The sequence below is a fragment of the Eretmochelys imbricata genome, chromosome 12 (genome assembly GCF_965152235.1).
Source record: "Eretmochelys imbricata isolate rEreImb1 chromosome 12, rEreImb1.hap1, whole genome shotgun sequence".
NCBI classification, from domain to species: Eukaryota; Metazoa; Chordata; order Testudines; family Cheloniidae; genus Eretmochelys; species Eretmochelys imbricata.
In genome coordinates, this window is record NC_135583.1 from 33,600,086 (window position 1) to 33,615,420 (window position 15,335).

The 15,335-nt window shown below is 45.8% G+C and overlaps 1 protein-coding gene across 1 annotated transcript; it reads right to left on the reverse strand.

The window, feature by feature from the left end:
- Positions 1 to 361: 361 nt before the first annotated feature.
- Positions 362 to 14,191, reverse strand: MPHOSPH6 (M-phase phosphoprotein 6). The gene is made up of 5 exons (XM_077831445.1): positions 13,972 to 14,191; positions 5,895 to 6,007; positions 4,622 to 4,712; positions 1,720 to 1,817; positions 362 to 1,273 (listed from the first exon to the last, which is right to left on the reverse strand). The coding sequence occupies exons 1-5, from the start codon at positions 14,020 to 14,022 to the stop codon at positions 1,138 to 1,140; spliced, it is 489 nt and encodes a 162-aa protein (XP_077687571.1). The 5' UTR covers positions 14,023 to 14,191; the 3' UTR covers positions 362 to 1,137.
- Positions 14,192 to 15,335: the final 1,144 nt, after the last annotated feature.

Here is a 15,335-nt window from a genome sequence, read left to right on the forward strand (position 1 = left end):
CAACTAATATTTTGGGGCATGTGCTTAAGGCCCAGTTTTTTAAAGCTATTGAGGTGTTGCTGTGCTCAGCATTGCAATGCTTAATTGATTTAGGATCCTAAGTTTCATTCTCAAAAGGGATGTAGGCATTTAGGAGCCTAAATCCCATTGACGGTCAATCTCTAAAGCCCTTTTCAAAATTAGATTTAGGCTCCTAAATCAGTTAGGTATTGCAGTGCTAAGTGCATCAATGTCTAAATACATTTAAAAATCTGGGCCTGAATCTAAACACTATCAAACAATGCACTACACATCTCACAGGGTATGTTAAGTTCCAGTGTTTATATTATATTACCTAAACAACAATAATCAGACACAAAAGTCTTTTAAAAAGTTTTTATTCGGTTTAAGATGTGTTTCTTAAGCAGTCATTATGCTGCTATCACAGATCTTGTTTGGAAAATTTTTGCCAGAAAAGAAAACCACAACCAAAGGAACATCAGAATTTTTTTTTTTTGGAGGCAAGACATTGAGCAGATCATGATTCATACATGTCAAAGTGAAAACATCACCCAATATAAATGCTTCTATTACAAAAACCTCTCTTTAAACAGATTTTATAAAAAAAATAAAATTCAATGAAATGGATTTAATCTCTCTGTTCCTTTTTCAAAGTATTTTTAGAATTGTTAAAGAAACGTATGTTTCTGCAGACTATTTCTTTCAATTTAGAAAGTGTAAGGGGTTTCAATTTATACAGTAAAAAAAACACTGAAAGCAGAATTGCTTTATAAGATTGGCCACAGCTCATCTTTAGCTGAAATACTTGCGTTCAATTACCATCATAAAATGTAAAGATCATTGCTCTCAAACACACGGGATAGCCATCTTACTTATGCACAATATTTAAACAGCTAATTGGCTTAGATCCCCATGGTCACTACAACTTGCTCAGATAGGAAAGGATGTATGACATCCATTATATATGTATCCACTTTAAAAGTATGTTTGCCATGTGGACAGCAGAAATTTCAATCAGAATAGACTTAGATTTTACACATGTATCTTACATTATTTGGTGGGAAATAAACACTCCCCAGTTCATGTTACTCTGACCTGTAGATGACATTTCTATTAGCTCCAATTGTGCAGTTCACATCAATCCTGGGGTTTTAAGAACATTTTCTTTGCTTTGCTAGGTTTCATGTTACTGTTCTCATCTTCACCCTGTAGCACACGCTGGTCTCTCTTTTTCAAGAATTTCTTCCCAATAGTTCTGACTAAGGTTTCATATCTGTTAAGATATTTAAATTAAAATACAAATCACTATTCTTCATAAAATCAAAGCAAACTCGTGCACAGCAAGTCATAAATCCTATCTGCTATACCAATCTGTGGTGCAACAAAGGATTGCCTATGTCACTCCTCTTACAACACAGTGTAAGAGACACAGCTACTGCCTCTATCAAGATATCAGCATAATATTAAGGGGCCAATTTTGCTTTCTGTCACACTGAATGACACAATAGAGAGCAAAAAGGTGTACCGGAGGGTAAAAAATGGCCCCAAGTTATTTCCCCAGGAAGTAATGAAGCTACTCCATTGAACACTTTCTTCAAAATTCTTATTTAAAAATATCTTGTGCACAACACAAAAGTTTGCTCTTTTATAAACACTCTGATGAGAGTGCAGCAACACATCATCTTGGTAATTTTAACTATGCCATAAAACATAAATTACCTTCTGGCCATTTCTTCATCTGATACATCAGCCTCGGCTGTATCATCTGCTTCAATTTCTTCTTTCTTGTACCTAGAGTTCATTTGGATCATTAACTTCTGAAAATGAAATGGGAAATCAGTTTAACAGTTAACTCGTTCACAGAATTTCAATTATATAGATATTACTGATAAGAAATTCATTTTTAATATGGACAAGCAAAACTCTGGGGGTAAAGAGTCCTAACTGAAGCTACTTTCCCTTCTTTGTAGTATGAATTTAGGGCTAGATCATGGATTTATCATGAGCCATGAATAAAAGGGAGCACGCAGCCGTGCTTTGCTGGGTGAAGAGAAGGGAATGAATGAACTGTGACTGGCTGCTTCCCCCTTGCTCCCCAGGTTGGTAGTGGTGGTGATTCGCACCAGTGCTATACCTGGTGGAGCTTAGTTCCTCCTCTGTTACCCCACCTGCACAGTGATTCAGATAGCTTGTGTAGGGGAGTGTCTTCGGTCCTCATACAACCCAGCATGGCCCTGAAAGCAGCTCATGACCCAGCCCTTAGAAAACTTAAAATAATGAGTTTTGTTATAATTTTCCTGCATCTTAAAATTGTTCTAATATAAACACACCTATTTTTGGTTCCTTCCTTGTTTGCGCACCAGCACGGTGCCTGGTATCTGGGACTAGGTTTTCTTAGCACTCTTTACGATTGTTGCCATTTAAGTGGTAATGCACTATCGATCGTAGTGGATAAATCTTTTAAAAAAGTTATGTAGCAGATCTGTTTTTTCATTGTCAAGTATAATCCAGTGTATATAATTCCCAGATCTTAAGGGTGGGTCAAATTTCGGAACTAAGCCACTTAAAAATGTTTATTTAGCAGGGAGAATCTGTCTGAAAGCTTTACAATAAAATGCTATTTGCATTAAAAAAAATGCAAAAAAAAGCCAGTGAAAATGCCAACCCTGGTGAGACAGTAATCATAATTCCCCCTAAATCATATTAGATCTGAATTGAGCATCAGTAACTTTTCATCTTAGGCAGTTATTTAGCTGCGAGAGACAGATTAATGGCAGTCTTGTTGTTAATATTATAGCACCATAGACGTGTGTGACGTTGAACAGAAGTTAAAGACACCTCTGCTCAAAAGAGTTTTTATTTTAAAGGCATGATTCTGTAAGACCTTATTCACATGAGTAGTTTCCAGTCAACAGGGCTGACAGTTTGCAGGTTTGGGCCCTAAATTAAGCAGCAATATGATGACTAAAGATCCAGACTGGAAGAAAAGTGGTAGAGCAGTGAGATTGGGCAGTTGTTTTGCTGAGCAGTACATGGAACATGGAGGCTTTGTTCTTGGAGGGGAGGAAAATGTACAGGAATCATGAAACTATTGAGCTGTTGACATATGGGAGGGGGAGCCAGATATTTACCAGAAATAGCACTTTATTTATTTCCAAAATCTTGGCTTGAATCACAATCACATTGAATCACAATGTGGAAATACATTTTATTTAAGACAACGCCTGCAGAAAGCACTGCATTGACAGAGTACCAGCAAACAGCATGAGCTCCTCCATATCACCGGCATGTATGTCTTAGTGCTAATCTGGAGCCATCTCTATCTAAGTGGAGGATGGCAATTCAGACTCCAAACTCATTCAGCTGAGATAAACAACATGGGTGCCAATGGACGTTAGTGTGTGACATGGACTTGTGTCAATCTGGGACTGGAAAGACTCATTTCATAGTGCCAGACAGATTTCATCCCTCTTGACTTGGGTAAAAGCTCCTCAGAGGTGACAGGCTCCATTTGTTCAAATGGATCAAACATATACAACACAAGTGAATATACCACTTTTCATCCACAGATTTTTTTTTTTTTAAATTATTAGGACCTCTTTTCACAGCTGGATAAATCAGGCAGAGAGAAGTAAAGAGACTCGGACCTAGGTCACAGAGCAAATGAAAGGCAGAAGCAGGAACAAGTCTCTTAAGTACCAATCCAGTACCTAGGCTCTTACTGAGGCAGTGTGATCAAAAGTAAATATTCCCCATAATGTTGTATTTTAGTACAGAATTGCAAACATTTAATAAAATCATTCAATCTTCTTTGCCTGCATTTTAATTTATTTTCAAATTCCTGCAATCAAACAGCTCTACTTCTAAAGGTTGAAAACAACAAGTGCAAGCACAGAGAGAGCATATTAACACATGAATTAATGACTGAGTATCAACAACCCAGTTAGAAGAGCTGCTGATTTTGCTGACCAGCAATGGGAATGTTGAATAGGAGGAAGAAGGGAAGCTGAGTTGGAAATTACCATTTTCATCCTACCTAGCGGAGCTCAAATTAGAAGCATGAAGATTGGACACATTTAGGCAATAATCCACTTTGTGCTATAAACGATATAAAGCTCAATTGACTCTCACTGAAGTCAACCAAAAGACACTTCTTGATTTCACTGGAAGCCACGTTGAGACCTAACTCCAATTTATAGTTTTTCTTAGTTACTACCTGGTGCCATGTGTTGGTGCCACCCCCTCTGGCCAACTGTAGCCCAGCCCCCAATGGGGCTGTCTGTCTATTCATGGTGCCCAGGGGTCTGAAAACCCTTTCTTCACTCCCCACCCACTCCACCGGGTTCCAACTCAGGGCCCTCAAGTTAGGTAAGCAGGATCAGAGTTCTTCAACTCTGACAATGCCCTGAGCTTCTTCCTACCTTCCCCTGGATCTCTGCAGGTTCTCCAGCCTATTGGTCCGTTCATCCCCATCTGCTTCCCAGCCCTTTTTACCCTCCTAGCTGCTGTGAGGCTTCCAATCAGCAGTGGCTGGCAGTGCCTGTATTAACCCTTTGGTTGCTGGTCCAGTGTGGGGTACATACACTCCATGACCCTAACAGAGTAGAACATTTGACAGTACCTCAACTTCTGGATTGAACCCTTTAAAGGACATTCTGCCATAAAGTAGGTCTTCACATGGCATAAAGCTTCTCTCTTCTATTATAAAACTCCTGCACAATAAACAAAGCCAAGTATTTGTCTGAATAGCATGTCTTAACATAGTCACAAAAAAACCAAAAAAATGAAGTGTCTTAGGCCAGGTCTAGGTCTGAAAAAGTTTGCCGGTATAAGAAATGTTGCTCTCCTCCCGCAAAAAAACCCAGCCAGACCCAAAAAACCCACCCAAACAAAAAAAAAAAAAAAATCCACCACAAATAAAAACCCTCAAAAAACCAAACACACAAACCCTCACACTCCTAGGTGACATTTCTATACCAGCAAATTTCTAGTGTAGAGCTGACCCTAGTAGAGACTGATAGGAAATAAAACCATGTGGTTCTCTCTTCAAAGATTGTTTTCTTTTCTCTTTTAATGAACAAACCAAGAGACAAAAAGAAGTCTGCCCCCAGGAATTATCACATACATGTACTACAGAAGTGTTCCACCTTCTCATCCCCACCCTGCACATGTAAAATACTGAATATCAGTAACTTTAATCACATGTAATTAATTCTCTGAACTCCAAACGTTAAGAAGAGACTCCCTCTTGTTAAAAAAATTCCCTCTTTTAAAGGACAAAATAAACTATTTTTAAAATAGTTTTTTTTTTACTGTTTATAGCACCTCTTCAGAAGGCAGGAATGGAAGTTTGTGCCCTTACTAGAAGAGGTTTTCCTTATTGTTGCATCTCCATTATGGATTCTGCAACTGGATATTCATGGATTGACCCTGTGCCTGAATGAAACCTTAATGAAATCAGTGAAGCTGCATGAAGGAGCCAGATTCTCTCTCATGGACTTGACTGCAAGATTGGGGCCTAATTTATAAGGTTTCAGCCATTTTTTTTTTTTAAAAAAAAAGCAAAAGCAGCATTAAATCACCTGGTCACTAAAAAAAAATAATTACATGGATACTAGGAAAACATACAGATGGAAAAAAAAAGCGGGGGCGGGGGGGGGGAGAAAGTAGGTCAAACTCTGGATTTATAAACCTTGAGAGTGGTTCCTTAGAATAAAATGCTGCATAAGTATGCTACACCTACCAATCTGCCTATTTTACTAATGTCTACTGGCGACTAAGAGTTATTATTATTCTTGAGGTATTTCTTGGACAGAAAAGGATTAATAGACAACACTTTGTTTTGCCTCCCAAACAGTCCAGATATAAGTAATGGAAAAATGTGACAAACTTACTCCTTTTCTTTGAGTTCTGGTAAATCCAGATACCAGTGCTCTTCACTGATTATCTTCTTTTCCTCCTCCTCTAGTTGTTTTTTGGTTTCTGAATCCAATCCTCTTTGCATGAACTGAAAGAAACGCACACAAAGATTTTTCTGCATGAAGTGTCTTTTCCCCATATGTGAGTTACAACTATTTAATAGGTTGCCTGACATTTATTGTTCATGCAATATTTCATGAAAAAAGTTAAGAAGTTTTGCCTGACTCTTTTAAAAGTCAGCTCAAAGTTAGGGCAATTGCCAATGTACAGACAGAAACAATGGCAATATTAAAATTCAGTTGCATCACCACTTACATACCCAGGTGACCAGCACTCTAGTAACACTGGAGATAGTTTTGACTTCCTTGGCTTATTACCATCCTGCAATTCCTGGGGGTCTGGCAAAGGACTGAGGAAAATTTAACTATTTCAAAGCTGTGGCTGCATACCAGATGCCAAATGGTTACACTCCACCACATAAAGCGGTCAGGGGACAAACTGGACCTGGCTTAGCCCAGGTTAGCATTTGTTTTTTTCCAGTATTCTTTTGAGGGCGCCCCCTTGTCCTCCAGATTCTCAGATTTCATTTAAAAAAATAAAAGTTCGACTCTAGCCCCCAAGGCTGCAAAGAGAGCCCTTATAGTAAACGAATGTTAGGCCTGGTTTTCACTTAAAAACTAGGCTATGTCTACACTTAAACCACTACAGCAGCACAGCTGCATCTGCGCTGCTAGAGTGCTTCAGCATAGCCACTCATTACAGTGATAGTAGGGGTTTTCCTGCCGCTGTAATTAATCTACCTCCCCAGAAGCAGTAGTTAGGTTGATGGAAGAATTTTTCCATTGACTTAGTGCTGTCTGCCCCAGGGATTAGGTTGGTTTACCTACATTGCTCACGAGTGTGGATTTTTCACATCCACGAGAGACATAAATCGGTCAACCTAACTTTTTTAGTGTAGACCTAGCTACATTGTTAAGGGGTGAGGAAAATTCACACTGCTGAGTGCTATGGTTAAGCTGACCTCCCCCCCAGTGTAGATGCCACTCAGAGAGGTGGATTAACTACAGCAATGGGAAAACTGAAGGAAGTGTCTACACTATGGCTGTAGTGTAGATATGGAGTAATGCAATGATGTTTGAGGAGTTCACAGAGAGACTGGAACAACAGCTTGAAGAAGTGTGAGCTGCCCATTTCATCTCCATGGGGTGTTAACTCAAGTGAGTTCAATTAAAAGTCAATGTTAACAATTTCAGCGACCAAACCATGACCGAACGTTGAAGGTTCACTTTCTTCACAATGAGAAAAGCTATAAACATTTCTTTTTAAAATTAATGTTCACGATTGGAGCTGGGGCCTCAGGCCTGGTCTACAGACAACTTTTGTACCAGTATAAATATGTCTGTTAGGGGATGTGATTTTTTACCCACAGTAATACTGATAAAACCCCTAGAGTAGATGTAATTCTACTGCTATAGCTTATTCCCCTTCCCGAATGGGAATGTTATACTGGTATAAGAACATTGATACCAGTATAATTAGGGCTCTACCAAATTCACAGTCCTTTTTGGTCAATTTCCCAGTCATAGGATTTTAAAAATAGTCAATTTCACGGTTTCAGATGTTTACATCTGAAATTTCATGTGTTGTAAGGATGTGGGTCCCAACCTGAAAGAGTGTCGTGGGGGGTCACAAAGCTACTGTGTGCCCGTGTGGGGGAAAGAACACAGGACATATGAGGGTCATCACTTTTGTGGGGGGACAGGGCTGGCCAGCGCCCCATGGTCCCTGCCCGCCATCCAATGGCCCCTTTAAATCTTGAGCATTGGGCTTGGAGCTGGGGAGCGGCAGGGCTGGGGGCGCCCCATCCAGCAGCTCATACTGTGCGCTGGGCTCCTGCTGCTAGTCCCTGGAGCACCAGGGGAAGAGATACTCCCAGGGCTGGGTCAGACCTACCTCCAGGAACCTCCCCTGGCCGCAGTAGGGGAGGGGCGGGGGCCGCTGCAGGGAAAGAGGAAGTCCCATCCCTCCCCAGCCCAGAGGGGACTAGGAGCTGGAGCCCAGTGCATGGTAGGAGCCCCTGGCTGGTGCACCCCTGGACCTGCCCCTCCCCTACAATAGCCAGATATCACAGGGGAGATCAGATTTCATGGTCTGTGATGCATTTTTCATGGCCATGAATTTGGTAGAGCTCTAAGTATAATTGCATTCATAGTGGGCGGGGGGAAGGCAGTTGGAGGAGAGGCAGGGGAGAGAGGTGTACCTCTAACTGCACTGGTAAAGCAGTACAACCTGTATTTAGACAAGCCCTTAGGCACATCCCTATCACACTTACATCTTTATCTGGCATTAGCCATGAGTATATCCAAACCTTACCAGAGAAGATGCTAGCAAAGCACAGCAGAGCATGCATGACCCTATTTTAAACATCTGCACAATCTACTGTGACAAATCATTTTGGTGTCCCAAGTAGACAGAGATTGGCTTGTGGATGGAGATTGGAATGTGCCACTACTTCCCCACCCCCAAACAAATATATTTATAAATGGACAATCAGAAATTAAAAGTTGGTTTATTATTTTTCAGGCTATGCAAAACATTAAGTGTATTATTTTAATTATTTAATTTATATATTAATTCAATAGCACAGTCTGAAAAGTGATAAGCCACCTTAATTTCTCATGTTCCATTTTTACTGCTATATGTACCCAACTCTGTGTGAGTTTCTTAACTAAAGAAAACGGAGTTTTGTTTTCTGAAAGAATTCAAAAACATGTCAAAGCCTTACATTTAAAATTACAGTATCTGGATTTTCTCATAAGTGAGTAAAATGAGAGCGTCTATGTGGAAAAACATGTTAATCAAGGAAACTGGTTAGCTAGACTTAAGTCTCAATGGGAGAAGTTTTATTATAAACACCCAATCAATGTTCATTTTTATTGATTATGTACCTAAAAACAAATGATCTAGGAGATCTCTTGGATACAACTATCTGGTTACTTACATTTAAAATGATAAAAGAAATACAGATTGCAATAATTGCAAACCACGTAAAACATGCCGAGTGTTTCTTTGTGTCTAAGTTTAGTCTCCATAGAAACACAGATGTAAGCCTTTGGTGAGCAGAGACTTGTAATTGTGCTAATTATTCTGCTACCTTTATGGAAAGTGAACTCTGCTACAACTGAGGACTGAACTGAGACTGTAAAACTCGTTTCACTTAGTACTTTGAAGGACTATGGCCCCAAATACCAAGCTAAAAAAGGAATGGCACAACTAAAATGTAGCAAACAAGGCATGAAGTCTCTGCTATATTAAGTTATAAATATTTAATGAATATTTATGTTTTTAAAAAATTAATGGCAATTCAGCTTCTGTGTTGTTCGGCAGAAACAGAGAGAGCATTAATCATGCCAGTGTGTACTCTACTGAATTATGTGTTGCATTACACGACATGAACCAGAGTCCATTAGCCACTGAGCTGAGACTAATTTCACTTTGGACTTGATGCTAGATTCACAATTCCAAGGGCGATGGCTAGGTCAGTACTTTATTAATATCCCTCTCTCATGCTACTACATTTATGAGTTGTTAAAAGAGTGGGGGGGGGGGGGGAAGAGGGAGGGACAATGGTCTAAGTTAACACCGTTATAGGATATTAAGCCAGAACTGGCCAGAAAAATCAGTGCACAACAAAATCCAAGGCTAGGAAATATTTCGAGTCAAGGCAGCTCAACCAAATGTGGCAAGCAAAGGGAATATTTTAAATTAAAGATATAAAGAAAAAGAGTTTGAACACTTATGTTCATGATAAAGAGGCCAGCACAGATAGCTCCTGGGAAGAAAAGAATTTTCAGATCGTTTCCAGCAAAGAAATCCCAGTTTTGCTTATGCAAGATTTTGCTGAAATAAGGAAGGTAGTTCACAGTATGTTTCTGGATCAAAACAACAGGCACCCTATAGTTCATAAAACCACTGGATACTTCTTATGGGAGTCTAACGAGTTAGATGTTTGGCTACAAGTGAAGATACCGTGGTACTCAAGATAGTGTTATAAATGCCATTTCACCAGGGGTTAGCACAGCCATTTTTTCTAGTGTTTGTAGTACAACTACCGAGTGCAACTTCATGTCATCAGTTTAGTAGTTACAACAGAAGAACTATGGATTTTCTTTAGCCAAACCTTCTAATGTCATCATTGCCAGTGCCATGTTGTTTAGTATATTTCTAGAGCGCTAATAATGAACATCTGAGAAAGCTGGAGAACTGATGAAGAGAGCAAGCGAAGCTAGAATTACCTGATGCGAACTTTTCCTTAAAGTGTCAATGATATATACCTTTAAAAATTCTTAACAAGGACAAGAGGGGCATTCACTACATAACTGACCTTATAAACCAAAACAAATAAGAAAAATGTAAAGAGAAAAGCTGGATGAGGTAATATCTTTTATTGGACCAACTTCTACTGGTGAGAGAGATAAGCTTTCAAGCTTCAGAAAGCTTTTCTTCAGGTGTAGCTTGAAAGCTCATCTCTCACCAACAGAAGTTGATTCAATAAAAGATATTACCTCACCCCGACCTTGTTTGTCTAATATCCTGGGACCAACATGGCCACATGCATACAAGAAATATTTAAGTCAGTTAGTGAGGTGAAGAGGAACATAATTTGAAATGACAACAACAAGACAAGGCAAATTTAAATGTGTGGCCTTGTTTATCCTGGGAAAATGTACTGTGGTAGAAAAGGTGTTAACTAAGAAAATTAAAATACAATTTTGCCCTTAGTGCAGACAAGGACAGTTGTGTTTAAAACCATATTAGATCATTGTGGTTAACCCTAGGTTTCTACATGCACGTCCCTTGCCAAGTATTTTCTACCTGTGACTTACGATTCATCCATTAATTTGCTGAGTCAGGGTCTCATTTACTGTACAGGACCCAGTCCCGAATCAGGCAAATTTCCACCTAGATCAGGACTCCAGGTGTGGGTCCTGAACCATGCAACAGCAGCAGACACTGTGAGCCCATCTCCCCTTCCATCCACCCAAAATCTCAAGGAACATTTAATCCTCATCCCTCATTATGTTATTTGACCACTGTTTTCAAGATGGGTTTTCCTATACTATGTATTTACTACAGAATTCTTACAATAGGTTTTTGGTTTACACTGTATTTACATGTTTTTATCTACACAGATGAGCGTACCACCCTGTGGCTTATGTTATACTTTGGTTTAGTTTATATACACCATTAGTGTCTATGCCTCCTACGGGCCTGATGACATGTATCCCTTTGCACTGGCTCAGAACAAGGGCCCTCATTCCAGAAACAGCACACAACACTTTGATTCAAGCTCCTTGTCCAAGCTGGCTGGCCTGGCTGTGGAAAAGTCTGTAGCAGAGAAGGGGGTGCTGGTTATAATACTATGTCTCTTCCTTGTTTACACTGCAAAAGCCATCTTATGACCTAGCTCTGCCTGTGTTTAGTTTCCCACCTCCATACCTTTCAAACATGCTCTTCTCCATGTCCTTCCAAGTCCAGAGAGGCCCTCAGCTTCCCATCGCCCCATATCACTTAGTCCCATGTAGTCTTTTAACCCCTCCCCCCATACTTCCAAGTACAACAGCAAACAGCAGTATACAAATGCCTAGGCAGAAACACAAATCCTCACCCTCAGCTTCCATGCCAGCCCCCAATCCCAATGCCCTGCTCCCTATCCTCTCATCTCTGGAGAGCCCTAACTAGTTCAGCTTCCCCACTGCCAAGGTCATCTCCCCTGCTACCCTAAAGAGGCATTCTTCCCCATCCGCACCACCCCTGGGAATGGTCTCCTTTCTGTGACTCCCCAATTCTTTCACAGTGGGGAGCAATGCTAAAGTACCCTGGAAAATGTGTGTGGGGGGGGGGGAGGGGGCGTTATCATAATGAGGGAGCAGTAGTTTTGGTGGAACAGAGTATAATGTGTATTCTTCAGGAACCTAGGTAAATTTAAAACAAAATGTTTTTCTGGGTCTGTGACCACTCGTGACCACCCTCCCCCTCAAATACGTCTCCCCCACACGTCTCATGCCGTGTGCAGAATCCTCCCAGATCTCTTCCCATGAGCTCAAATCCCAGTGCAACCTGCCCTTCCTCCCCTCCAAGCCTCCTAAATACCTACCCCCCCCCCCGCCCTACACGTCAGGCCTTTATCTTACAGCCCCACAATCCACCCGTCCACCCAGGGGTCACCAACCCCAAACCTTGCTCCCTAAGCCGACAGTCCCAGCTCTGCCACCAGGGTAAGCTCCCCCAATCACCTCTCCACCTGGGAACCCCTTCCCCATCCCTCCCTAGGGGGGCAGCTTATCCCTCAGCCCCCCCCCACCTGATTTCAACTCCCCTCACTCCCTCTCCCAGAGCCCCCAGCTCTCCCCATTCCCCACTGCCCCCAAACCCTCCCCAGGGGGCATCTTGCTCCATACACCCCCCGTCACCCGACCCCAATCCCTCTCACTCTCTGCCTCACCCCCCATCCTCTCCCCATCCCGCCCCCCACGCTCTTCCCCAGGGCCCCCACCCCTCCCCAAGGGACACTCCCTCTCCCAGAGCCCCCAGCTCTCCCCATTCCTCACTGCCCCCAAACCCTCCCCAGGGGGCATCTTGCTCCATACACCCCCCGTCACCCGACCCCAACCCCCCTCACTCTCTGCCTCACCCCCCATCCTCTCCCCATCCCACCCCCCACGCTCTTCCCCAGGGCCCCCACCCCTCCCCAAGGGACACTCCCTCTCCCAGAGCCCCCAGCTCTCCCCATTCCCCACTGCCCCCCACGCTCTTCCCCAGGGGGCATCTTGCTCCATACACCCCCCGTCACCCGACCCCAACCCCCCTCACTCTCCCCCTCACCCCCCATCCTCTCCCCATCCCGCCCCCCACGCTCTTCCCCAGGGCCCCCACCCCTCCCCAAGGGACACTCCCTCTCCCAGAGCCCCCAGCTCTCCCCATTCCCCACTGCCCCCCACGCTCTTCCCCAGGGGGCATCTTGCTCCATACACCCCCCGTCACCCGACCCCAACCCCCCTCACTCTCTGCCTCACCCCCCATCCTCTCCCCATCCCGCCCCCCACGCTCTTCCCCAGGGCCCCCATCCCTCCCCAAGGGACACTCCCTCTCCCAGAGCCCCCAGCTCTCCCCATTCCCCACTGCCCCCCACGCTCTTCCCCAGGGGGCATCTTGCTCCATACACCCCCCGTCACCCGACCCCAACCCCCCTCACTCTCTGCCTCACCCCCCATCCTCTCCCCATCCCACCCCCCACGCTCTTCCCCAGGGCCCCCACCCCTCCCCAAGGGACACTCCCTCTCCCAGAGCCCCCAGCTCTCCCCATTCCTCACTGCCCCCAAACCCTCCCCAGGGGGCATCTTGCTCCATACACCCCCCGTCACCCGACCCCAACCCCCCTCACTCTCTGCCTCACCCCCCATCCTCTCCCCATCCCACCCCCCACGCTCTTCCCCAGGGCCCCCACCCCTCCCCAAGGGACACTCCCTCTCCCAGAGCCCCCAGCTCTCCCCATTCCCCACTGCCCCCCACGCTCTTCCCCAGGGGGCATCTTGCTCCATACACCCCCCGTCACCCGACCCCAACCCCCCTCACTCTCTGCCTCACCCCCCATCCTCTCCCCATCCCACCCCCCACGCTCTTCCCCAGGGCCCCCACCCCTCCCCAAGGGACACTCCCTCTCCCAGAGCCCCCAGCTCTCCCCATTCCTCACTGCCCCCAAACCCTCCCCAGGGGGCATCTTGCTCCATACACCCCCCGTCACCCGACCCCAACCCCCCTCACTCTCCCCCTCACCCCCCATCCTCTCCCCATCCCGCCCCCCACGCTCTTCCCCAGGGCCCCCATCCCCCGGGGTTGGCTGCCCCACACGCCACCTAACATCCCTCACTCGGATGAGCCCCGCAACCCGCCCCTCCGCCCGGCCTGCCCCTGCCCGGGCTCCCAACGGCGGCCCCCCCGCCCCGCGGCCTGCTGCTCCCCCGCCCCGCGCCGGGAGCCGCCGCCTCTCACCTTCATGCGCAGCAGGTTCTTGGACAGCTTGGTCTTCACCTCCCCGGCCATTGCGGTGCCGGGCCTGGGCCGCGGGCGGGCCCCGCTCGATCCCCGCCCTCCCCTGCTGCTGCAGCCGCCTCCTGAGGCCGCGCACTGGCCGCCACGCGCACAGGCCGGGAGCCGGCGGGGTGGGCAGGGCCAGATTTCCGCCCAGGGGCCTCTGCGGCCGGGCTGGAGCGGGCGGCGAAGCCGCCGCGCAATTGCGATGCGATCGGCTCGGCCCAGCCCGCCTCACGGGCCTGGGGCGGCTTCAAGCGGCGCTGGGGTGTTTTACAGCGGAACGGGGCACCCCCCGAGCCTGGCGTCTGCACGGGGACAGGGAGTGGGGCTCAGACAGAATGGGGAGACCCCCCCCCGAGCCTGGCTCTCATCGGAAGGGGTAGGGAGAGGGGCTCACTTCCCACCTGTAGCAAACTCGCCTGAGCCTGACTCACATGGGAGGACAGGGTTGGGGGTCAGACCCCCATAGATGGGCAAGGGTCCCCCAGAGCCCGGCATAGATATGGGGGAAGCTGGGAGCAGAATTCAGGCACCATGCGGGGGGGGGAGGAGACCCCCTAGATCCTAGCTCACATAAGGAATAGGGATAGGGTTGCCAATTTTGGTTGGATGTATTCCTGGAGGTTTCATCCCATGACATAATCTTTAATTCCTGGAGGCTCCAGGGCAATCCTGGAGGGTTGGGCTCAGATCCCCCCCAACAGCAACTCTACCAAACCTGGCTCATGTGAGGGGCGCACAGAGAAGATATGTGTGTGGGGGCTCCTTAAAGCCTGGCGCACACATGGGCAGGGGCATGGAGAGGCTTACACACCTTGGGAACAGGGACCCACAGATCCCAGGTCACAAAGGGGAGTCATGGAGCGGGGCTCAGACCCTCCCAGATAGGTAAGTCCCCGCCAGAACCTGGCTCACATGAAGGGGGAAGGGAAGGTGGGGGTCACATAGCTGTCGCTGGGGGGGCGGGGGGGGGCTATAAAGTGTGACACACATATGGCTGGGGAATGTGGGTCTGACAGGTGCCCCTGCCCCCATTCTTCCCCAGTCCTCCTGTCACTCACCCCCATTTCTTCTTTCCTCTTGTTCCACCCTCCCCTCCTACATCCCTTAGTCTCCCTCCTTTCTCCATCCCCTGATCTCCCAGTTCCTTTCCCTCTATTCCCACCTCCCCTCCCAGTGAGCATTTGCTTATGTAGTATATTTTCTTTTCAAAACACAGTTTTAGCACCTTCTCAATATTCTGCTGTACTCAGAACAAGAATCCCCATTTGACAGAGGCATATTGGAACAATATTCCTGTTTCGTTTTTTAACTTGAGATTT